The sequence below is a fragment of the Anabrus simplex genome, chromosome 1, assembly GCF_040414725.1.
Source record: "Anabrus simplex isolate iqAnaSimp1 chromosome 1, ASM4041472v1, whole genome shotgun sequence".
In the NCBI taxonomy this organism is placed as follows: Eukaryota; Metazoa; Arthropoda; class Insecta; order Orthoptera; family Tettigoniidae; genus Anabrus; species Anabrus simplex.
In genome coordinates, this window is record NC_090265.1 from 483,728,306 (window position 1) to 483,755,449 (window position 27,144).

Consider the following 27,144-nt stretch of genomic DNA (forward strand, 5'->3'; position numbering starts at 1 on the left):
TAATAATAATAATTAATTACTAATAATTTTTTTAACTATCAAATTTTTGGGAACAACATTAAAGAAATGAAGAAGGACCCCACTAAAATCATAAACACTAAAACAAAAAACTTTAAATAGAACACACTTCATACTAAATGGTAATAAAAACAGAAATTAACTCGTATGAATCCACGATGCTCCACTTCAAAATCACTTCTGAAAATCCATAAAGAGAATCATTCTACTAGACTTATTGTCAATTGTTGCAACTTTTAAATTTAAGAATTTCATTTTTAAGCCTGTTTTGAACTGAGAATAATAGATGAGTAAAATTAAAAATCCACCTTTTCAATACTAATATTAAACTAAACAAGTTATAACATTTACTTGGAACTAGTTTCAACGCTGGTCAGTCAAATATGAGAACAGACAATCATAAATAAACATATCATCATATCAATGCACATATAAACACTCTTAATATGGGACTTATGATGCCCCTAAAAGTTTCTGGAGAAAACTTCAAATAATCACAATTTCAAAATTTTGAAGTCACGATTAGAACGACACTTAACACAACATAATTCTTTTCACTCAAGATAGAACTTTGAAAGTATTAAGTTCGACTTAGAATCGTAAGATACTCAAATAAATAAAAAGTCTTGTCATAAATGAAATGAAATGTTATACAAAGGTTGAACCATATATAGAGTTTCTCTGTAAATATGACAATCCCAATTAGAATGACACTTTAACATAACATAATTATTTAACTCGAGATGGAATCAGGAAAGTCCTGAGTTCTACTTAGAGTAGGAAGATTCACAATTTAAATAAAAGGTCTTGTCACAATTGATCAGAAATACAAAGGATGAAACTTGTATAAAGTTCCTTTATAAACATAAAAATTATTCTTGAAAAACAAACTGTGAACAGTTGCCTGTTTTATAAAACACTAGAGGCAGTCACTAAAATACAGTCAACAGAAATTAACAAAGACAGTAACCCAATAAGAGAAACAACAGAGCTCATAAACAAATTTTTTTAATGGGTGGTGGTGGTGGTGGTGGTGGTGGTGGTGGTGGTGGTGGTGGTGGTGGTGGTGGTGGTGGAGGTGTCAAACAGAAAAGGAAATCATAAGTTTATTAAAATTAGTGTTGCAAACTAATTATTTTATTCTCAATGGAAATTTTACCAATAAGACACAGGGCTTTCAATGGGAGGACCTCTATCAGGTTTCTTAATTGATATATATCTCAACAAACTTCAGAATATAATTTTCCATAAAGATATTACACTCTAGGCTCAATATGTTGATGGTATGGTGCTTTTATTGAATGGAAACCTCACTACTCTCCAGATACTTTTTGATTGTGTGAATTTGCTACACAAACATATTAGTTTACCATGGAAAAAAACAGTAACAAATTACATTTTTTGGACCTCACTTCATCAAAGGATGCAAATAGTATAACATTCAACATTTTCAGAAAGCAGTTACAATCTGTCACCATAATAAATGTCCGGCTCTATGGCTAAATGGTTAGCGTGCTGGCCTTGGGTCACAGAAGGCCTGGGTTTGATTCCCCGCAACGTCAGGAATTTTAACCATAATTGGTTAATTCCCCTGGCACGGGGACTGGGTGTATGTGCCGTCTTCATCATCATTTCATCCTCATCATGATGCGCAGATCGCCTATGGGCGTCAATCAAGAGACCTGCACCAGTCCTCTCTGGAGGCCACACGACATTATATAACCACAATAAATGTAATTTCTAATCATCCAGCGGCTCACAAGTGAGCAGCATACAGTAGTTTTGTCAATACAATGTTAAATATTCCAATGGATGGATGAAAAGCAACTAATACAACATAGCCTATAGCAAAAGCAAATAATTACAACCAAAAAAAATTGATAAAATTTATTTTTATTCTTTTGTGACATTTGAAGCTATTTCTTTCCAGTTTTGACACAGTTAACTTATAACTGTTTTCTTCAGTCTGTCAAAACTAATTAATTAATAAATTTAGAAACTACCTGAAAATGAAAACATACGACAACAGAATTATACCTGTAAAAGAACCTTCTTTCAACAGAGTGAAAAACCTAATAGTTATAAAATGAAATAAAATTATATACAATATATATATATACAATTATACACAGTAAAAGAAAAGGGAGGCATGATTAGCTCAGTTACTTAGCTGCTAGCTTCACACCCAGAAGGCCGATGTTCGAATCCCTGTCGATCCTGGGTAGAGATATTCATCTCAAGAATCACGTGGCATCAGGAAGGGCATCCAGTCTTTAAACCCCAGCCGAAACCAAAATGAGCCTGAGAGGCTCCAGCGACCCCAGCTGGGACCAGCTGAAGCAAATTTATACACAGGAAAAGAAAAAAAGAAACAGTGAGAGAACAAATTTATAAGCAATGTAACCCCGTTTATCAACATACTATTGCCTGCTGCCCATCTCACAACATTATCGAGGTCACGTTGCAATTGCTCACAATCTTGTAACTTATTTATTTCTCTATACAGAATAACATCATCTGCAAAAAGCCTTACCTCTGATTCCACTTCTTTACTCATATCATCTATATATATAAATAGCTTGTCCTGACTGACTGACTGACTGACTGACTGACTGACTGACTGACTGATTCATCATCGCTGAGCCAAAACTACTGGACATAATGAAATGAAATTTTGGGGATACATTCATATTAAGATGTAGGTGCTCGCTAAGAGAGGATTTTTGGATATTCCATCGCTAAGGGGGTGAAAAGGGGGGTGAAATTTGAAAATGAGTGGATCTATATCTCAAAACTTTAAAAGTTTACAAATGTAAAAATTGGTATTTAGAATCTTCTTTAAAAATAAGGAAATACGTATTTTTTTGTCTTCAGAAAATCCCAATAGGAGAGGTGAAAAAGGATGAAAATGGGGGAAAATGGGTTGAATGCCTTTAATCAGGATACCGGTACTTATATTTCAGAAACTGAAGGTATTACAGACCTGAAAATTGGTACTTTTGATCTCTTTTAAAAATAAAGAAACACGTATTTTTTTGTTTTTGGAAAATCCAATTAATGGGAGTGTGAAAAGGGGGGTGAATTTTTAAAATCAGTGTATCTATATCTCAAAATTTTGAAAGTTTACAGATGTAAAAATTGGTATTTAGAATCTTCATTAAAAATAAAGAAACACGTATTTTTTTGTTTTCGGAAAATCCCAAAAGGAAAGGTGGAAAGGGCTGAAAAATGGGTTGAATGCATTTAATGAGGATAGGGTCTACTTATATCTCAGAAACTGAATATATTACAGATCTGAAAATTGGTGATTTGGATCTCCTTTAAAAGTAAAGAAATACGTATTTTTTGTTTTTGGAAAATCCAATTAATGGGGGGGGGGGTGAGAGGGGGAGAATATTTAAAATGAGTGTATCTATATCACAAAACTTTTAAAGTTTATAGATGTAAAAAATTAGTATTGAGAATCTCCTCTTAAAAATAAAGAAACACGTATATTTTTGTTTTCGGATAATCTCAATAGGAAGGGTGGAAAAGGGTGAAAATGGGTTGAATGCCTTTAATGAGGCTACTTTTATTTCAGAACCTGAAGATATTACAGACCTGAAAATTGGTATTTGGGATCTACTTTAAAAATAAAGAAACAGGTATTTTTTTGTTTTTGGAAAATCCAAATGTGGGGGGGTGGGGTGAAAAGGGGAGTGAATTTTTAAAATGAGTGTATCTACATCTTAAAGCTTGAAAAGTTTACAGATGTAAAAATTGGTATTTAAAATCTCCTTTAAAAATAAAGAAACATGTATTTTTTGTTTTCGGAAAAGGGTGAATAATGGGTTGAATACCATTATTTTAATTAAGCTACTGATATCTCAAAAATGAAGATGTTACAGACGTGAAATTTGATATTTGGATTCTGCTTTAAAGTAAAGAAACACGTATTCTCGAAAAATCCAATGAAGGGGTGGGGGTGAAAGAATTGAAAAAATAATTGACTTAATTGTATGAGAATACTTACGCCTAATAAAAACTAAAGTTGTTACAGACGTGAAAATTGGTATTTGGATCTCCTTTAGAAACAAAGAAAACGCGTTTTTTGTGGGGGGGGGGGGGGAATCATCTTGGTGCGCGGGTTTGAAAAGGAGTTGAATTCCTTTCATGAGGTCACACAAATCAAAAACTGAGGAAGTTAGAGTCGTGATAATTGGTATTTAGAAGATCGTTTACTATTAAAGAAACAAGGTTTTTGCCGGAAAATTCAATTCGGGGGGGGGGGGGGAGAATGTGAAAGGAAGTGAAAAAAGTGAATTATTTTTATGGGGATACTTATATCTCAAAACTGAAGGTAATAGACGTGAACATTGGTGTTTGGAATCTCCTTTAAACATAAAGAAACATGCCTTTCTGTTATTTTTGTGGGGGGGGGGTAAATAAACTTACCGGCGGTGGAGTGTAAATAGAGGTGAGAATAGTTGATTTTACTGTTCATAATGTACTTATAAGGAGCCTCCGTTGCTCAGGTGGCAGCGCGCCTGCCTCTCACAGCTGGGTTATGTGGTTCAAATCCTGGTCACTCCATGTGATATTCGTGCTGGACAAAACGGAGGCAGGACAGGGTTTTCTCCGGATACTCCGGTTTTTCCTGTCATCATTCATTCCAGCAACACTGACCAATATCATTTCATTTCATTTGTCATTCATTATCCATTGCCCCAGAGGAGTGTGACAGGCTTCGGCAGCCGGCACAATTCCTATTGCCGCTGCCAGATGGGGGCTTTATTCATTCCATTCCTGACCCTGTCGAATGACTGGAAACAGGCTGTAGATTTCCGATGTACTTACTCTGATCATAAACCGATCATTTTTTATCTTTGCTGGGTTCGTTTTCAAGAACCATCTTTTTCTTCGGAGAACGTTCTTAGATTACAGTACATTATCCTGGCATATAAATAAAAATTTAAACACCTTTGAAATAAACGATAGGAATGAGATTGACCGTCCAATTGTTCACCTCTATAATAAGGTCAACAATGCACGGAATATGTCATTCGTATCACCAGAAATCCCGCACACTTGGCTACGCGCGACAGTGGTGCTGGTCACATTGTTAACAATGACAGTGGCAGCAGATATAATTTACCGCCAAGTAGCGGTCTTGCATCTTGCTGTGGGGTCCAGAACATCTATAATAATAATAATAATAATAATAATAATAATAATAATAATAATAATAATAATAATGTTCTGGACCGTCGTCAAATGTGCAGACCACGCTGGAAATGGGTCCTGGGCGGGTAATGACTAAGAATGCAGTCCAGCCGCGGGTTCAGTACCGCCAAGGCACCCAAGAGGACACCACGCCGGATCTCCTCAAGGATTTGATCAATATTAAAAATTCTTATAGGAAAAGATGGCAAAGATTTAGGGACCCAACTGAGCAGGTGGAATACCTGGACCTAGCCCGGGAAGTACGAAATCGATTGCTGGAAAGAAAGATTGAAAAATGGGAGGAAACTTGCCGTAATCTGTTAGAAAACGAGTCAGATCGCGAATTTTGGCGGATTCTCTCAGATAACCAGTCAGATCGCGAATTTTGGCGGATTCTCTCAGATAACCAGTCAGATCGCGAATTTCGGCGGATTATATATAAAACAATAAGCATTCAGTTGTAAATTTCAGTATAATACCGTAGCGAAGCACGGGTATCTTGCTAGTTTATATATATAAGAAAACATAAAGGTCCAATAACACTGCCCTGAGGAATTTTCCCCTTAATTATTACAGGGTCAGATAAAGCTTTGCCTACTCTAATTCTCTGAGTTCTATTTTCTAGAAATATAGCAACCCATTCAGTCACTCTTTTTTCTAGTCCAATTGCACTCATTTTTGCCAGTAGTCTCCCATGGTCCACAAATGCTTTAGACAGGTCAATCAGGATACAGTCCATTTGACCTCCTGAATCCAAGATATCTGCTGTATCTTGCTGGAATCCTACAAGTTGAGCTTCAGTGGAATAACCTTTCCTAAAACTGAACTGCCTTCTATCGAACTAGTTATTAATTTCGCAAACATCTCTAATATAAGCAGAAAGAATACCTTCCCAAAGCTTACATGCAATGCATGTCAAACTTACTGGCCTGTCATTTTCAGCTTTATGTCTATCACCCTTTCCTTTATACAAAGGGGCTACAATAGCAACTCTCCATTCATCAGGTATAGCTCCTCCGACCAAACAATAATCAAATAAGTACTTCAGATATGGTACTATATCCCAACCCATTGTCTTTAGTATATCCACAGAAATCTTATCAATTCCAGCCATTTTTCTAGTTTTCAACTTTTGTATCTTATTGTAAATGTCGTTATCATATGTAAATTTTAATACTTCTTTAGCATTAGTCTTCTCCTCTATCTCGACATTATCCTTGTAACCAAAATCTTTACATACTGCTGACTGAATACTTCTGCCTTTTGAAGATCCTCACATACACACTCCCCTTGTTCATTAATTATTCCTGGAATGTCCTCCTTGGAACCTGTTTCTGCCTTTAAAATACCTATATATACCCCTCCATTTTTCACTAAAATTTGTATGACTGCCAATTATGCTTGCCATCGTGTTATCCTTAGCTGGCTTCTTTGCTAGATTCAATTTCCTAGTAAGTTCCTTCAATTTCTCCTTACTTCCACAGCCATTTCTAACTCTATTTCTTTCCAATATGCACCTCCTTCTTAGTCTCTTATTTTTCTATTATAATAAGGTGAGTCTTTACTATTCCTTACCACCTTTAAAGGTACAAACCTGTTTTCACATTCCTCAACAATTGCTTTAAGCCCATCCCAGAGTCTGTTTACATTTTTATTTACCGTTTTCCACTGATCATATTTACTTTTTTTAAACTACCTCATGCCTGCTTTATCAGCCATATGGTACTGCCTAATAGTCCTACTTTTAAGACCTTCCTTTCTTACACATTTATTTTTAACTACGACAAAAACAGCTTCATGATCACTAATGCCATCTATTACTTCGGTTTCTCTATAGAGCTCACCTGAATTTATCAGCACCACATCCAGGATATTTTTCCCTCTAGTTGGTTCCATCACTTTCTGAATCAGCTGTCCTTCTCATATTAGCTTGGTATCATCTGAGTCAAACACAGATACATTCAGTTCTTGTTACTCAATGGTTGTTAGTTTTAGTTCCCCGATTAGATTTTATGTGATGAAATTTGATTGACTTCTACCATCCAGCATGCAATGAGTAAGTCGACACAATCCCGTCAAAGCAGTGATTCACAACTGGGCAGTCAGCAAGTAGGTGAAGCCACTTATTGCAACATCTATCCTCCCTACAGACGTGGTATTACGGGGGGGGGGGGGGGGGGGGGGGGGGGGGGGTAGACAGTGTACCAGAACCCTGAAAATTTAAAATTTATTAAATGAGTGCACTGCTGAAAATATTTTCTTTAAAAATCTGACATAACATTTGAATCTCATACCAATTACCGACAAATTACAGTAAGTTGAACCCAATACCACAGAAACAGCTAACTCACATTAATATTATCATACGTCCAACTACTGTAGTCCTACCATTTTCAAGTATGTTGTAACTTAAGGATATAATATGTTACTGATGATGGAATTTAATTCCATAAAGAAGTTATAATAAAGATACTTGATTCATGCTGATTTAGACTGTGTTTCTATTCTTGTATTGTTTGTAATTCATCAGCACTTGATTTTTAAATATGGTTTTGTCATTTTATATTGATTCTGGATTCTTGGAGAAGTACCTTTGGAACTCATGGCTTAATTCAGTTTGGCAGTTATTCCAATGGCCTCTAAGTCTCAAAAGCACCTGAGGTCATTGTTAGTGAAGTTTTTCCAATTGCATGAAATTAACTGTAGCAGCACTCACGCATACTGCGATCCGAATCCCTCTAAGTATTCACCTGAAAATGGAAGGTATTAATACCAAGGATGCAGAAATGTTTATTGGCAAACAATTTATCACTATCTCCCAGTATGAATCACCACTAATTAGAACTTCGATAGGCATGTCCTCTAATGAATCAGTCTTCGGGTCTGCTAATTGCACTCTCTGGGTGTGTGCCAAGAATCTGATATCATGTGGTACAGCTGGCTGTGGCAAAAGCATGTGCATGCTCTCAAGTGGCATATGACCTTTCGTATCGAAATGAATGAGCCTATGCTGACTTGAAATGGTAACCTCTGAGTCAAACACAGAAACATTCAGTTCTTGTTACTCGATGGTCATAAGTTTTAGTTCCCCAATTACATTTTATGTGATGAAATTTGATTGACTTCTACCATCCAGCATGCAATGAGTAAGTCAACTCAATCCCGTCAAAGCAGTGATCCACAACTGGGCAGTCAGCAAGTAGGTGAAGCCTACAGATGTGGTATTACTGAGGGGTAGGCAGTGTACCAGAAGCACTTCAACCTTCATAGAAACAGGAAAAGAAAAGGGAGGCATGATTAGCTCAGTTACTTAGCTGCTAGCTTCACACCCAGAAGACCGATGTTCGAATCCCTGTCGATCCTGGGTAGAGATATTCATCTCAAGAATCTGTGTGTGATCTGCATTTTGTGCATTGTGCCTTCCCCTTCTTTTTGCAACTTGAAGATGTGTACTGTACCTGCAATTTAAACAGAGAAAACACTGATTCAATCCTCCTCCAAAAACCATAAATGTAGTTAGTGGGACGTAAAGCAAATAACTTTCAGTCCTTACCTTGACATCCAATACCATTTTACAGTCCTGAGTCCAACATCCTGAGACATGCAGAATATGCAAAAGGGCTTCGACCCTCTAGTGGCCTTCCATTTTGAACCTCCAGCCTTGTTTCATGTGACGTGTGGCAGACGTTGGGGTGTAACTATACAGACTTGTGGCTTCTCCCCAGATTTTGTACATGGTCATCACCCCATCCACTCCCTCTCCAAGGAATTCATCAACTGGACAACGTCTCTTTCACTTATATTCACTATTCTCACCAGCAACGGTGAATATTGTTGGAGAAAACGGGTAGTATTTTAGGACTTACGACTCTTTCCTATGCATCCATATCCTCCCTGAGTGATCAGAGGGCTTGAATGCAAAACTGAATTAAGCATGTCCAGTTGAAAGTAAGGAGTACCGAATTGGATGGATGTTCTTTTATCCCCTGACGGAGGAAACTAGTAGCGCTAACCGTTATAATACAGAGGTGGTCGCGATCATATTATAAATAGACACAATAATTTATTGGCAACATTAAGATATTCTGATATTTTCAACTGGTCCAACATCAAACTTGTGCCTTTTTATCGGAAACAGTTCCTCTATAAGTTCTTCTCCCTGTTGTATTTCTCCTTCCGCGCTTTTTAGATGCGAAGTCCAGACAATTCACAGGGTTGATCGGTACACGAAGTGACATGTTCTGAGTAAACTGTATAAATAACAGCAAAAATATGCTTACATTTATGGAAACATTTTTATTATTTTACCAAGGCCTCCCTCGCAACATTAACCTACGCTAACATGATATCGTATTAGAGATAGGCCAAATATATTTTTCTGAAGACAGCATTGTTGAATGTGTACATGAAAATCATTCTCGTTATCACCACAAATAATACATAAATTACTATGTTGCCTCTATCGTGAAATGGTAGTCTCTCTAGTGAACCAACGTTTTTCTCTTATCATATTTGCAGTTATTCGCTCTGTTGCTGTTTCCTGCGAACAGTTTTTCTTGTAAAATTAATACATGACCACTTTCTTGAAGTTTGGAATAATTTGGCCAATTGTTGTTGCATAAAACACTCTGAAATCCCACTGTTGTTATTTAGTCGGCCATAGCAACACGCTGTGAAATGACAGAGATATTTGTGCGGTGATCGGATTAACTTACAATGTTCGCCACTCACAGCGCAGCGGTGCATTTTTCCCAGCAGCGCATGGAGCCTATAATTACGTCTCGGACTGTTAATTTAGTTTATTGTCAGTTTCTGTTTATTTTATTTTTGTAAAATTTCCATCTCCCCCGTAACAGCCCCTCCCACCCCCACCTAGCTAGGAACTTTGAACATAGTGGTAATAAATCTCAAGCTCATGGGCACCTGATATAATGATCAACACTTCAACACATAGAGCTTCCACAATTAGAAAATACAAATTGCAATCTAGTTTGTAACTGTACTTAAGAACCAAAGTGACAAAGTTCACTCCATCTCCATTACAGAACAGCGTACAAACTACATAGAGAACCCCGAGTTTGAACCAGTACCCCTTAGAGATCTTCTGGATGGCAATTTTCCTTTCTGGGTTCATCACACCCAACACATCCTCAAGCAGGGCCGCACTGCTTGGTGGAACCCGAAGAAAGGACTACAAAAAGAGGTAAGTTTGAATATGGTCGTACATTTCTATTCCAGTGTTCTCTTTCTCTAAGCAGCTAGAGCAGTACTTCTCCTCTTTAGTAAAGAACCTGAAAAATGCAAAATAATGTGTGGCAAAATTATAAATATTTATAAACTTAGCTGTGACTTAAATTGTATTGTACCTTACAAACTTAAAATTCACATACTGTAAAAATCTGTCCTTTGCACACATATGGTACCGTACTGTTTTAGTTATAGACTGCAGATAAAAATCATAGCAAAGATTTTATACATGTATTATATTTTCATCACACTCCATTCATTTCCCAATTTCCAAAATACTATAGTTTGTAGTAAAAGTTGTTAGGTATTATAAGTATATATTTGGTCCTTTTAACTTGTTATTACAGATTCAAGAATATGGACGTATGGCAAATTTTTATCTTCTGGGCTGTCAATTTAAACTCTTCCAGAAATATGAATTGGCTAATATTCTGAAAATTAAACAAAGTTGTGAATAGAATTTCTTGACTGCTTTGTACTCTAACTTGCAGTTTATAAGGAAGGGCCAAGTGCATTGAGGTGAATAGTGTATAACTGAATATATTTTGTTGTTAGAATTTGTGTGATTTGAAACAATTATTATAGTAAAAGAGTAAGAATATATCTTTATTGAAACACTGACTAAAGAAATGTCAAATATTTATAGATAGTTTCATATTCCACGTATTCTTCCCAAGAGTCCAGATAAGCACATGAGGAGTACACGTACCCTCTGTAACCACTGGAGAAACCTCATTTATTTTAATGAACATCAACTATTGCTCATTTGGCTATATATTTGCTATCTGGTACAAGGTCATATCCAGAGGGTAAAGGAACAAACAAGTATCAAATAAGGTTATGTACAGAGAAATAAGTACAAGAAAGAACACAATAAGACAAACATCCTGGTAAGACAATGTGGGAAGAGGAAGCAACAGAAAGGGCAGGACAAAGACAAACATGAAAACATCTTCCTATCTCTCTAAACATAACTTGTCTTAATATTATAAGTGTTGAAGTAGCCTACTTATAAATCTGAATTGTTATAAGCCTAAAATTTATAGTTTTGTCTTCAGTTTTTGACACATTTGTCATCAATTAATATGAATCGTGTTTCAGGAATACTTAAGAGTTTCTTCTATTTTCCTGATCTTTTCCCCAGTTATCTCAGGTCAGCACTGATATGGATTTTATGGGAAGATGTCTTCACTGTTGTGTGTTTATGTGATGGTTGATAGTGTGATATGTTGTGTGCGGTCATAAATTCCAAGTCCTCAATCTGGAGGAATTAACCAAACGTGATTAAAATCCTTGGCCCAGCCAGAAATTGAACTCTCAGCCCTACGAAACTAAGTCCACTACGCAGACCACTCATCCAAGGAGGCAGGCTTAAGATATTTTTCAAAGCTGATAACAAAATATTCAAATAACTGTAAAGAAACAAAATATTATATTTTTAGCTGTTTGGCAGGGGGCAGCAAAGGTCCAATTCACTCAGAAGGATGGGGGTTTGATTCCTTTTCAGGATGCTGAAAAATTTAAGAAACTAGTTTTCCACTTCTGGAGGTGCATGTGGTCCTGAGGTTCTCTCCACCTACACTAAAAATGAGTACCAGGCTAATTCCTGGGACCAAAGGCAGCCAGGCGTAGATGGATATTGGAAGCCTTTATTTCCATCTCCTCCAAGAGCCTTTATGGAGATGACTTGCTTTACTTCCTACTAGATTTCATCCCAAAGAGTTTTCGCACATTCATGCTTTTAAATGAAAATTAATTATTTTAATTAGTTCATAGTGGTCACTGAAAAAATTTTCACCATTTCAAATTTTCCTTAGAGTACCTGAATTTGCAAAACCCTTACCTAAATCAGCCGATTAACAAAAGTCCATTTCCTGAATCAGAAACATAAAAATAAAGGCTCTTAAAAAGAACCTCTAGACAGAGGAAAATTCAAGAGATGAAGTACAGATGTACCGGTATAGATTCTGAAAACCAAACCCCTTGGCGCAACGGCCCCGAAGGGCCATGGCTTACCAAGCGACTGCTGCTCAGCCCGTAGGCCTGCGGATTATGAGATGTCGTGATCAGCACAATGAATCCTCTCGGCCGTTATTCTTGACTTTCTAGACCAGGGCCACCATCTCACCGTCAGACAGCTCCTCAATTGTAATCAGATAGGCTGAGTCGACCTCGAACCAGCCCTCGGATACAGGTAAAAATCCCTGTCCTGACCGGGAATCAAACCCGGGGACTCCAGGTACAAGACAGTAACGCTATCCCTACACTGTGGGGCCGGCAAAGATTCAGAGCCACAGAAATTTGTTCAAAAACCCAACAGATTTAGGACATATTTTTCCTAGCATACTCTTTTTTATTCTTTCAATCAATCGATACTGATCTGCAGATTCCCTATCTGTTGTTTTCCTATTCTTTTCTTAAATGATTTCAAAAAATTGGAAATTTATTGAACATTTCCCTTGGTAAGTTATTCCAATCCCCAACTCCCTTTCCTATAAATGAATATTTGCCCCAATTTGTCCTCTTGAATTCAAACTTTATCTTCATATTGTGATCTTTCCTACTTTTGAAGACGCCACTCAAACTTATTCGTCTACTAATGTCATTCCACGCCATCTCTCCACTGACAGCTCAGAACATACCACTTAGTCGAGCAGCTCGTCTCCTTTCTCCCAATTTTTCCCAGCCCAAACTTTGCAACATTTTTGTAACGCTACTCTTTTGTCGTAAATCACCCAGAACAAATTGAGCTGCTTTTCTTTGGATTTTTTCCAGTTCTTGAATCAGGTAATCCTGGTAAGGGTCCCATACACTGGAACCATACTCTAGTTGGGGTCTTACCAGAGATTTATATGCCCTCTCCTTTACATCCTTACTACAACCTCTAAACACCCTCATAACCATGTGCAGAGATCTGTACTCTTTATTTACAATCCCATTTATGTGATTACCCCAATGAAGATCTTTCCTTATATTAACACCTAGATACTTACAATGATCCCCAAAAGAAATGTTCAACCCATCAACACAGTAATTAAAACTGAGAGGACTTTTCCTATTTGTGAAACTCACAACCTGACTTTTAACCCCGTTTATCAACATACCATTGCCTGCTGTCCATCTCACAACATTATCGAGGTCACGTTGCAGTTGCACACAACCTTGTAACTTATTTATTACTCTATACAGAATAATATCATCTGCAAAAAGCCTTACCTCTGATTCCACTTCTTTACTCATATCATTTATATATATAAAACATAAAGATCCAATAATTACTGCCCTGAGGAATTCCTCTCTTAATTATTACAGGGTCAGATAAAGCTTCGCCTAATCTAATTCTCTAAGATCTATTTTCTAGAAATATAACAACCCATTCAGTCACTCTTTTGTCTAGTCTAGTCATTTTTGCCAGTAGTCTCCCATGATCTACCCTATCAAATGCTTTAGACAGGTCAATCGCAATACAGTCCATTTGACCTCCTGAATCCAAGATATCTACTATATCTTGCTGGAATCCTACAAGTTGAGCTTCAGTGGAATAACCTTTCCTAAACCCAATCTGCCTTCTATCAAACCAGTTGTTAATTTCACAAACATGTCTAATTTAATAAGAAAGAATGCCTTCCCAAAGCTTTGTTTTCTCTGCCTAAAGGGTCATACCTAAAAAAAAAGGGGGTCATATAGTGTTGATTAGGTGGAGCATGTACCCCAATTTCTTTTTAGTTATTGACTATATCAGCACGGAATGAAAATTATTAATTATGATAAAGGGTCATATTCGCAGTAAAAAAAATGGATAAATGTTGTGAAGTTAAACAGTGTGAAGTTGTATTTGGTCAACCTTAGTCTCACTATCACATTGTTCTGACTACTGGTTAACTTGTTAATTGTTAATAGTGATAGTTCGATTGTCTACCCTTTAGTCCATTTCCTGATAAGGAGTCAGGGATGAGGTGAGATGAAATTATATTGCATGTCTTTACGGCTGGACACCCTTCCTGAAGAGGATCTAATGAAGATGAAAAAAATGATGGGGAATGAAAGTGGGTGAGGAGTTGGAAGGAATCGGCTGTGGCCTATGAATAGACTGGCATTTGTCCGGAAATGTAAATGGTAAACCACAGTAAACCATTTTAAGGACAGCCAATAGTGGTGTTCAAATCTACTCGTCTTCCAAATGCAAAGCTTGCCTCCATAACCGTAATGCGTTAATGCACATTGCCATTCCGTATAGTTAACAGAGCAAACGCCTGAAAAGCCATACATCTAATTGTTGATCTGATTTTTGATATGCTCTATTGGTGGAAAAATATCTAATTCCCTCCATGGGAACTTAGAATTTCCATTCTGTATAGTTTGATCGTGATCTCGCAAGATATTTATTCTAACATCACCAACACCTGCAATTATTATGAAAAATCAATTATACTTTAACAGTACTAAATGAAGGATATTTTAGCTATAAGTAACTTTATAAAATTGACAATATTGTAAAAGATATAAACAATTCTCCGCAAGAGTTAATAAGCTGGAAGTACCTATAGAGTGACACAAAACACCTACAAAAAAGCAATATCAGGCACGTAATCTGACACTGAAGCATAAGTCACCCGCTCGGAAGTCCTGTATGCCGTGAAGTATCTGCCACTAAACAGAAAATGCTTGATTGAGAAACTGGCAGTCAGAAGGAGGGAGTGAGAGATATCCTAGGCCCGGTACTGGAAGATGGGGGAATACAAGAGACATCAAAATTCAGAGCTCTACTTCCAGATAGAGAGGTTCTCTGACTATGCCAGGAGAATGAGGGCTGTTTCCTGTCATCATGTGGAAAGATCTTCCCCCCACTGGCTGAATAACCACCTGTTCACCTTCTGGAAAAACAAGCAAGTCCATACCACAGGGCTGAGGGAGACTTAGAATGACATAAAAGAACAGGGGCCGACAGACCTGCAAAACAGACGACTGTGAGACTGATCCTGAAGAAAGTTTGTGGTTTTCAGAGAAAACCTATGAAGAAGAAGGGTATCCCGCTCCCACTCCCTTGTTTCAGAGGAATTAAAGAAGTTACACCAGAAGATGATGATGCAACAATACTGGATAAAGATCAAAGCCCAGTTGTTGAACAAGTGTAGTCCCATGTATAGGCCTATTTGAAAAAAGAATCAAAGGAACTTTCATTCATTGTTGAAAAGTTTTTATTACTCTATAAATGTAATTTGTAAAGTAATGAAATTCATGTATAATATATGCACAAGAACAAACTATTAAATGTGACACTCAGGTGCTTGACCAGCAGTGAAGTAAATAATAATTTAATAAAAATTAAGATCTTCAGACTATCAGCACGTGTTTAAAATTGCATAAAAAGTGCCAAACGTCACTTCAATTGGCAACATCTGAAGTCCTTTCGCAGAAATAACGTCAAGCGAGTAAGCGTGGTGAGTTGGTGACTTGAGCAGCTATGTAGAAGGAATGGGAAGCATAATAATGGAATTTATGAAATGATTATGTTTATATGTGTAACCTATTTAACATCACCCTCTTTCAATAATGTTTTTGGTGGCAGATTGATTGAAGTCTTTGCTGTATTGAAAGTTGTGCTGGTATGGAAAGAATAGTGGTAGGCTGGCAACACAACTTAGCGGTTTATTTATTCTTTCAAAAATGGCTTTCACAGCCGCAGATCTTACAATCACAGGAATAGAACCAGCTTTTGGGTGGTTAGGCCATGTGCATTTGCAGAGTTTCACCCAGATGTGCCATTTGGACTCATCAGCTGGAGGGGGTTCGAACCCCACTGTCAGCAGCCCTGAAGATGGTTTTCCGTCGTTTCCCATTTTCACACCAGGCAAATGCTGGGGCTGTACCTTAATTAAGGCCATGGCTGCTTCCTTCTCATTCCTAGGCCTTCCTATCCCATCATCGCCATAAGACATAACTGTGTCGGTGCGGCGTAAAGCAAATAGCAAAAAAAATAGCTGTGATGTCTCAATGATGCAATAGCCACCAGCATCTTAGAAAGATGTGGTATTCCAACTGAAGAGACTGCTGCCACACTGGGGCAAAAAGCTGGTAATTTCTCAACTGAAAATGCTTAAAAAGCTTAAATAATTTCAATTTTGTTGATATTGTATTTGCAATATTGATGAAATTTAAATAATTATGGTTATCTATTGCCAACTTATTTTTTAATTGAAACTATTCAGTTCTTTTTTCTTTATTTAGATAGATTTAGCTATGCAACAATATAGTATAAATTGAGAAATATAATGGGAGCTCCAGAATTTATCTTGAGAGAAACTTGAGTTCAAATTCTACTTATTTTGACTATTAACTACAAAATTAAATAATTATGATATACCTGGCAAGCTGGCCATGTGGTTAGCCCTGTGTAGCTGTAACCTTGCATCCAGGAGATAGTGGGTTCAAACCCTACTGTCAGAAGCCCTGAAGATGGTTTCAGTGGTTTCCCATATTCACACCAGGCTGTACCTTAATTAAGGCCCCAGCCGCTTCCTTCCCACACCTAGACCTTTCCTATCCCATCGTCACCATAAGACCTATCCATGTCAGTGCGACGTAAAGCGAATTGTAAAAATAAAAAATAATTATAATAAAAGTGAAGAAATATAAAACAAATCAACAACACAGCTATTTGTAACTTATTCAGAGAACAAAATTTTCAGTATGGAAATATACTGTACTGTTTTATTTTTCCATTTACTCTCTTTAGGCTGCAGTGTGCCAATGTGTCAACTCCATCAGAATAACTGAGTTACATTCTGATGATTCTACAATCTATGGTCAAATGAAAGATATAGGTACCTTGCGGGATGTACTAAAAGTGCCGCCAAGCATTTCTGTGGTGAATTAAATGTGGACCTTGCGTCTACTGAGAGGAGTTCCTGAGTGACATTAAGATAAGATGCATCTCAGCATTGAATGTGGATTTCTACCCATCAAAAGTACAAAATCTGGCTGAGCATCACTTTCTAAGGGTGAAAATTTGTACCCAAGTGGACATGCGAATGAAGCAAAGGAAATAAGAAGAGATGATGTATCAGTTATTTCTGCAAATGTGATACGGCAAACGTCTATGACACTACCATCGTACACAGTAAAACTCTAGGTAGCTGTATAATTGTGCATATTTGTGTTATCCATTCCACATGCTTGCACTAAGTAAATATGAAACTTTTAATTTTTATTCACATTATTGTTTAGATTGATACAGAGCACAATTTTTAAGTGGAGAATACACCTGTCCTGCAGGAGGAGGATTATGTAAACACGTTGCAAATGTACTTTTTTATATAAACAATGAATGTTCCTTCCCCAATACTAGTCTGTCACAAAATTGGGGGATACCTAGTGCTACCAATATTCATAAAGAAAAATATTCAAATGGAAAGCAACCAAGAAGCCCCAAGAAAAAATTGAAGTGTACAATTGTCTAACAAAAGATGACCTTCAAGGTATCAATTGCACCTGAAGGCAAATAATGCAAGAGGAGAATAAAACAGAAATAGACAGGATTTGCAAAAGTGTAATAAAATTGTTGTTAATTCAGTAGAGCGAAACATGTTAGAACAAGACTGTAAAACTGTTGTTTCTGATCAATGGTGTGATTCCTATACAAAATTTTACTGTGTATCATCCCTTGAAATGTGGGAACAGATATATTCTATGGTCAATTCTGCTTGGTTGTTTAACTCTGTGTAGTCTATATTACTCTGCAATGGGAAAGTTTATTTTGAAATTCTGAGAGCATAGTTTCTTTGACACTTTCTCTACCAGGCCAGATAACAAAGTTCGCCATAATCGCTGAAGGAGTCGTAAGTGTCGCCATAAAAATTCTAGTTTTTAGTGTGATGAATAGCAAACAAAACTCTCAATACTGAGTAGGATAAACCAGTTTTTTTTTCTTCATTAAACAAAGAAGCAATTTGCTTTAGTAACCTTTAGTTCCTCCGATCTAGCAACTTCTTTAGAAGTAAATCAAAAACCTCTGTATTTACAACCGTCGAGTCTCTGAGTTCAAGAACTTTAATAGATCAGTAACCTTCAAAGCCTACTGATTCAGTTAATTCATCATCATTATTATATTTTTGTACAATACCCCTACCAATATAAAAGCCTATGGGAATACATGCTTCACTAGCAATATCATTACCATCAGTCGTACAGGTAAAAACGAACTCTTGTGTCGCACTATTACTTATGTCGATTACGTAAATGCATTCACAAATTTACTCCTAGTGTTAAAATCTGCCTCTAGGACCTCATTACCAAGTGAGTTGGCCGTGCGGTTAGTGGCGCGCAGTTGTGAACTTGCATTCAGGAAACAGTGGCACAATGGGAAATTTCTAGCATCCAGCCGGACAAAAATAATATTTTCCACCCCTCTCTTTGGTGCTCATTTTCTGTGAGTAGTGTTTATAAGACTCTTGGGTACAGTAATTAAGTGTTGAAACGTTGCTCTGTCTGGTTGTCTTATCTCACCGAAGGCCCAAAGTAGCTCTTCTCCGTTAGGGGATAATATTCTGGCAAGGCAGGCACACAATTGTTTTTATGTGAGGGCTCAGCAAGGACGTCAGAACTAAATATTTATGTAGCTTGCAGTGCCATTATATTAGATGAAAGTATGTATTTTATATAGTATCTAGCATTTGCTGAAGATTACGATATTATTGTCCGGAATGTATGCTTAAAAGTCAGGTACAGGATGTCCAAGCACTATCTAATTATACAAATTTATAGCTGACTTTCGAAATGGATTGCCTTTGATTTCTATAATGAAAGTTTTTGGAGGAGTTATCTATACTTTAAAGAATAGAAAACTGTCACTTTTTGCTACAAAAAGGTGCGACCATGAGAATAATTAATTTTTTCAGAAGCCATGTGCTCTGTAATCCGGAGCACAGTTTTCGAGCTGTGGAGGAACATCAGGGAATATAAGCAGAACAATGATATTGTGAATGTTGTAATTGAATATTGAGGCCTTGAGGATTGTTCCGAGGATATATCCAAGTCAGTAAGGAAATCGGTCAGTATTTTGTGTGCTAAAATTAGATCACGCTGGACAAAATATAATAGAAAAAAGGACAAATTCCTGAAGTACCATAAAAGTTGGTTGGACCAGAGAGTGAGCCTTGCAGAAGGACGTGTATTACAACAATGTCAGGATGAGCCTGCCAGTACTAGCATTCGAGGACGCCCGAGTATACTGTTTGCAAAAGCGAGTGAACGGTCTGAGAGAAGGAAAACTAGATCACTTCTTAATGAAAAATCACAAGAAGAGATAGTTCCTGCCACTCAGATGAGTCTTTGAGCTTCTTGGATAAAGGACGCTGCTGATATTGTTGGTGAACTCTCCTCAACGTGCAACAAAAATGAAAAGGTCACGCAATTTATTTTTGCAAGAACAACCGACAATCTCACCTGATCAGTCTCTTGCTAAGATAATTGATTTGCAATTGTCATCTAATCAGTACAAAGAATTGAGGGAAAATGCTAAAACATATAGCTGTAACTTTTACCCTTAGTATTATCTAACGAGAAAAAGTAAATACGAATGTTGCCCCAGTGATATCTGTGGTTCATCTGCAGAGGTCAGATTACAAGCAATGCTTGACCATACAGATATGCCAAATTTGCCAAATACAAGGGAATACATTGAATTTGGCAGATCAAGAAGGTAGGTATCAGTAAAAACTTGTAACGAAGTTGGGCTGTGGTGGCAGTTCAGACCAAAGTTGCTATAAACAGAGATTTTCACAGGGTCAATCAATAAAGAAGTCTGCAGTGCATTATCTTCCTATCAGTCTTCCCAAAGGTGCTATATATGTGGTGCGTCCCCTAAAGAGTTGAGTAATATTCCTGAATTGAGTGAGAGATTAATCAAAACAACACTTAAATTTGGGTTATCACCACTTCATGCATGGATTCGATGTTTCGAATGCCTTTTACATAAAGCATACAGAGTTGACATAAGAAAGTGACAAAAAAGGGATGCCGAGGAGAAGAAACTGGTTAAAGAAAGAAAGAAGAATATACTGGCTTAGTTCAGGAAGGAAACGGGTCTATTGGTTGATATACCAAAGCAAAGTGCTGGCAGTACTAATGATGAAAACACCGCTAGAAGACACCTCAGGGAGGCTCCTACTTCTGCCGATATTACTGGAATAGATCTAAATTTAATAAACCATCTATATGTCATCTTAGAAACTCTTTCGTGTGGGTATGCCATTGATAAAGTGGCATTTGGAATGTAGGAAAAGGAAACTGTAGGCCTACTTACAAAAATACAAATGGTAGTCCATGCCTGTAACTTTGCATAAACTCTTGGTTCATGGAGAGGAGGTTATTGGGCACTGTACTGCACCTATTGGACAACTCTCCGAGGAAGCCCAGAAGACCAGGAATAAAGATAATAGGTGCTTCAGAGAAGTAATAATAATAATAATAATAATAACAATAATAATAATAATAATAATAATAATAATAATAATAATAATAATAATAATAATAATAATAATAATAATAATAATAATAATAATAATAATAATAATAATAATAATTGTATGGCCTCAGCTACCGTGTGCAGACATTTCAATTTGATGCCATCTGGCTGTCTGCTCATCAATTTCGATGTTCCGTTTTACTCTAGGCCCACTAGATAGCAGACCAAGCAAACCGAAACTCTCTTGGGCATCTATGGCTGAGATTTTTAATGAATTTTGTTGGGTAAACACCAAATGTGCCACCAGAGATCTTTTACATGCCGACATCATACAACATGGAGTGTCGAATGGACTTTTTTCCGCCCTTCAAAAATCCGACTACCGCTGCCAAGTTTGAACCCGCTATCTTGGGATCCGGAGGCCGACACTCTACCACTGATCCATAGAGAAATATTCACCAGGAAGAACTCCAGAAAAGACAGAAATACTGACCTTTTCCATAGGCTGCTTATATCCTCGGACCCTTGGTGAAATCAAGGAAGAGGAAGTTGATTACACTTTCACGAGAAGTGCTCAACTGAGCCTCCTGTATCTGGTTCTGCCGAAAGATATAATGGCGGTGAAGGTAGCAATTCTGATGGAACTGCACCTAATGACTAAATTGTTTGGTAAGCACATGTATTCCTGTATCTGTTTTTAAACATTCTGAACAGTATGTCCCATTATTAACATATATTTAATTTCTTAAAGCTATATGAAAAATGATTAAAATTACTGAAATTACTAATTCTATTCTTAGCGTAGTAAATTGTTCTTTGTACTTGATTGACCACACCCTTAATTATCTCCAATAATAACAGTTATATACTAAGTTTTATGTCAATCGGTCCATTAGTTCCTGAGATATGATTTTTGGCCAGCTAGATTCCTGAAATGACACACTGTGAGTGGGTCTGAACCCCACTGTCGGTAGCCCTGAAGATGGTTTTCCATGGTTTCTCATTTTCACACCAGGCAATTGATGGGGCTGTACCTTAATTAAGGGCACGGCTGCTTCCTTCCCACTCCGAGCCGTTTTCTATCCCATGGTCGCCATAAGACCTTTCTGTGTCTGTACAACGTAAAGCAATTGTAAAAAAAAAAAAAAAAAACTCATTCTCTTCTCTTACTTTTCTTTCTGTTCTATTTAACACCCTTTTGAAACGCTCAGCAGTCGTAGTTAAAAATAAATGTGATAAAAATGAAGGTATTAAAATTAGGACTATTAGGCAGTACCATATGGCTGGTAAAACAGGTATGAGGGAGTTTTTAAAAAGTAACTATGATCGGTGGAAAACGATAAATAAAAATGTAAACAGACTCTGGAATGGGTTAAGCAATTGTTGAGGAATGTGAAAACAGGTTTGTACCTTTAAAGGTGGTAAGGAATATTTTTTTTACACCCTACCTTCAAGATACCAGTTAACTAAATGAAGAAGCAAGTAGTGCACATAGGTGTTATAAAATGAAAGTGATAAAACAGAAACTGCAAAGATAGGCAGCTCTGATTGGTTGAAATTCCTGACATTCTAATACCAGATTGGTCACTGGTTCATAAGGTAAATAGTATCTGGAAATTGTCCTCATATCAAATTTGTCTGGAAGTAGTTCTGTATCAAGAATCTCATGCTTCCATATTAAACATAAAATCTGAGATTTGTAGAAGTTAAGTTTGATTCAGTCATAACGTCATAACAGTTCTGTTTCACAATATATTAAATTGAAATCTTTGTCAATAATAATAATAATAATAATAATAATAATAATAATAATAATAATGAAATGAAATGTCGTATGGCTTTTAGTGCCGGGATATCCCAGGACGGGTTCGGCTCGCCAGGTGCAGGTCTTTCTATTTAACACCCGTAGGTGACCTGCGCGTCGTGATGAGGATGAAATGATGATGAAGACAACACATACACCCAGCCCCCGTGCCATTGGAATTAACCAATTAAGGTTAAAATCCCCGACCCGGCCGGGAATCGAACCCGGGACCCTCTGAACCGAAGGCCAGTACGCTGACCGTTCAGCCAACGAGTCGGACATAATAATAATAATAATAATAATAATAATAATAATAATAATAATAATAATAATAACAACAACAATAATAATAATAATAAAAGGGATAGCAGGTAGGGACCCTCTTTGGAGGTAGTCCTATCCAGGGAGTGGCGCCCCTGCCTATGTGAGTCCCGGAGCACACTGACCCGGTGTGTAGCATCTGGTAAGGGTCCCAGCTCAGGGTTACGAGTTAAGACCTCAACGACATCTACAGCGGAGAAGATGGACTTTAATATGGTGGAGATGGCGGAAGAGGCAGCCCTACACTCAGGGATTAATATGAGTGCAATAAAGCCACCCAGTCAACGGTTTCCAGGGTGGAAGAGTAAGATTCCCAATGGCTTGGAGGGCAGAAGAACCAACTCCAGGCCTTACCAACTTGGTTTTACTCCTGGACATAGCATTGCTCTGTCCCACAAGTGCTATCTCACACAACTACCTTGATGGATGAAAAACGTTTGACAATTAATACCCTAGCCGGTAAAATCCGGGGCCAACTCATTGGTCTTAGGGCACAGGATTCTGGGGACCCTAACGCATCATACTTGGATCAGTCGGAGGGTCTATCACCCCGCAAGCTGAGGACAAAACAGAAACACTTCTTTGGAACACTCATTGTAAGCACTCTTCTGAATACATGTAAACAGATGGAACTAATAAAAGTACTTGAAAAATATCAGATAAAACTACTAACCATCCAGGAAACAAGGCATATCAAATGAAATCTCAGTAGCAGATAACTTCAGGATACTAAAGGGAAAACCAGCCATTAAAGTTAGTAAATCTGAGAAAACCAAGAACATGATGGTAATACTTGGTACAGCCTTCTTTGTTCACCACTCAATAATAAAATCCATCGTGGATTTCAGATCTCCATCTCCAGGACTGTCTATACTGACCCTAAAAAGTGGCAATAAACTCTATACTGTATTCAATGCCCATGCCCCTATTAATGATGACAACAAAAAGAATTCCCAGAAGGTAAACGACTTCTGGTCTCAACTTGAAGAAGAAATATTCAGAACTCCAGACAGGCACATCAAGATTCTAATGGGGGACTTTAATGCTCAGCTAGGGAAAGAAAAGAAGTACAGAAAGGTGATAGGTAAACACTCAGCTCACCACAGGATAAACAAGAACGGTGAAAGGTTAATAGATATCTGTGAACCTTTCAACTTGAAAATAATGTCCATACAGTTCAAGCTCCTTCTGCTAGGAGAGTTCCAGATTGATCATGTTGCAACCAATAACCCCAAAGAAATAATGAATGTTAGAGTACAACGAGGAGCAGGCCACTATCTGACTAGGATCAAAATGAAATTCATTCCTAACAACACCAAGAAGAAAACTTTCAGGATACAAAAATACAGAATTGAAGAACTGAAAATAAACCAAGATATAATAGAAAGAACTGGATTTATTGAACACGTATAAATGGGATGAAATGGTTCAAAAAATTCAAGAAGCTGCAAAACATACAATATTTCTCGCTAAAAGGAAAAAGCATCCATAGTGGAATGATGAGTGTGAAGCTACTCTAAAGAAACGTTCTGAGACATAGAATATATAGAACTCCACCAAAGATATTTCTGATGGGTTCAGAAACTCAAAGGAAATTGACGGCCAAAGTTTTCATAAACGCCAAACGAAACTTTGAAAGAGACCAATTAAGGGATATTGAAGAAAATTTTAAGAACAACAAAAGAAACTTCTATAAGACCTTCAAATCAGAACTTAGAAAATACAGTATTCTCCATCTGCTAACCACTTCAAGAAGGATTCCGGTAAATTGCTTCTGAACAACAAACAAAATTGTGATACTTTAAAGTATTAGTGAACTGTGAATCTCTAAAGAAAGAGATGTCCTTCCAAGAACCCCAATCCAAACTTTTCGACTCAGCCCCACCATGATATAGATGTTGATTCCCATATGGAATCTAAAATGTTTGTCCGGAATGAGTAAATTTATAATACCAATATAAATGGTCCGTTATTGGACATTATAAATTTTCCAGCTAATTCATTCTTGGTTGCCAGCGTTTCGCCCTCGTGTGCTAGGGTGGGCTCATCAGTTGGTACCTAGCACACCTACCAATACGCTGGCTAGTGCATACCGTGGAGGCCACTGCGTAGGCTACTTGGAGCCACCGGCAGTGCCAATGCACTAAGAGACTTTGTCTCATTACCAAAAATTGATGCCTGTTTGGCCATCAGATGATTTTAGATTCCGTATGGGAATCAACATCTATATCATCTGATGGCCAAGCAGGCATAAATTTTTGGTAATGAGACAAAGTCTCTTAGTGCATCGGCACTGCCGGTGGCTCCAAGTAGCCTACGCAGTGACCTCCACGGTATGCACTAGCCAGCGTATTGGTAGGTGTGCTAGGTACCAACTGATGAGCCCACCCTAGCACACGAGGGCGAAACGCTGGCAACCAAGAATGAGTTAGCTGGAAAATTTATAATGTCCAATAACGGACCATTTATATTGGTATCAGCCCCACCAAAGAGAAAATAAAAGAAATCATTAATAAACTCAAAAACAACAAAACATCCGGTAAAAATTCAATCGTGGCAGAACTTCTAAAATACTCAGGGGACAAAGTATTAGAACAGTTAGTGAGACTCTTCCACAAGATTTGGGAAACGGAAAAGATACCAGATGAATGGATGGATGCTATCAATCACCCATTACATTAAAAAAGGAGACAAAACTAATGTTAACAACTATAGAGGCATATCACTCCTGTCAGTCACATACAAGAGATTGTCTAAAGTGCTCCAGAATAGAATAATCACATAGATCAAGAGTTGGGTGAATACCAAGCAGGATTCAGGAAAGGATGGTCCTGTCGGAGCAGATATTTACTATCAAGACTTAAATCAAAATTAAAATTTTAGCAGCAGACAAGGTAATTATGACATTTGTAGATTTCAAAAAGGAATATGACTCTGTTGACAGGAACACATTAATAAAAATGCTGAAAGAATTTGGAATTGATGAAAAAACAACTAATATAATACAACAGACATTAACAAACACCCAGTCACAAGTAAAATTCCTTGGAGAGCTATCAGAACCGTTTGAAATCAAGACAGGTGTGAGCAAGGAGATGGCGTCTCCCCAGTCCTTTTCAACTGTGTCTTGGAGTAGGTGATAAGAGAATGGTGAAAACAAGTGAGTCAGAAAAATATCCCGAATGGAATCAAGATAGGACACAGAAAGGCTGGACTTGAATTTGAATGTCTTGTATTTGCAGACGACTTAGTGTTCCTTGCTGAAAATCTAGAGGCTGCCACTACACAGATAGAGGTTTTGCAAGAAACAGCAGAAAAGGCAAGACTTCAAATATCCTTTGAGAAAACTAAGTACATGGACATAGATCCCAAAGAACCAACATGGACAATGAAGATCAAGTATGGTGACATAAATTCAAATATCTAGGGGAGATTCTGACTCCTAACAACAACGAGAAGCCAGCTATTGAAGAAAGAGCAAAGAAGATGGAGATTGCATTCAGACTATGCCAGGAAACATATAAGTCCAAATCCCTCTCCTATCAAGCCAAACTCAGACGCTATAAAACCGTGGTGAAACCTGAATGCTTCTATGCAGCAGAAACAATTGCCAGAAAGGGGATTACCAAAATAGAAAATAAAGAGCGGAAAATTCTGGGACCCAAGAAAGCAACAGGAAATGAGTTTACCTTCCGTCTGAGATCAAATCAAGAGCTGTATGAAAAATGTGAAAACATTTCAACCTCGATAAGGAAAAGGCAACCGACTTTCTATGGACACATGAGAAGAATGGCACCGGAACGCCTAGCAAATAAGATCCTCCTCTTCCAGGAAGGAAGAAAGACCCAAGTACCATGGCTGAAAGAAATTCATCAGGATCTTAAAAAGTGTGGAACTGAGGAGGGAGATATTACAAACAGAACAGTGTTCAGAAGGAGCTACATATAAATCCATATAAATTCATGTAGATCCAAACTACATTAAATGTGGTATGCATTGAACAGGTGGTTTCATTAAATTACCCTGGAGATATTTATGCATAACATCATTTTCATTACAGAACAAGAATGAGAATTGTTACTTGTAA

The 27,144-nt window shown here is 37.4% G+C and overlaps 1 protein-coding gene across 1 annotated transcript in view; it reads left to right on the forward strand.

Annotated features, from left to right (window-relative positions):
• Rsph4a (Radial spoke head protein 4a) overlaps nt 1-27,144 on the forward strand; it is a 169,780-nt gene that overhangs the window by 124,324 nt on the left and 18,312 nt on the right. Inside the window, exon 9 of the mRNA XM_068227579.1 lies at nt 10,266-10,423. Coding sequence (XP_068083680.1) covers nt 10,266-10,423 — 158 coding nt within the window. The remainder of the gene's footprint in view (nt 1-10,265; nt 10,424-27,144) is intronic.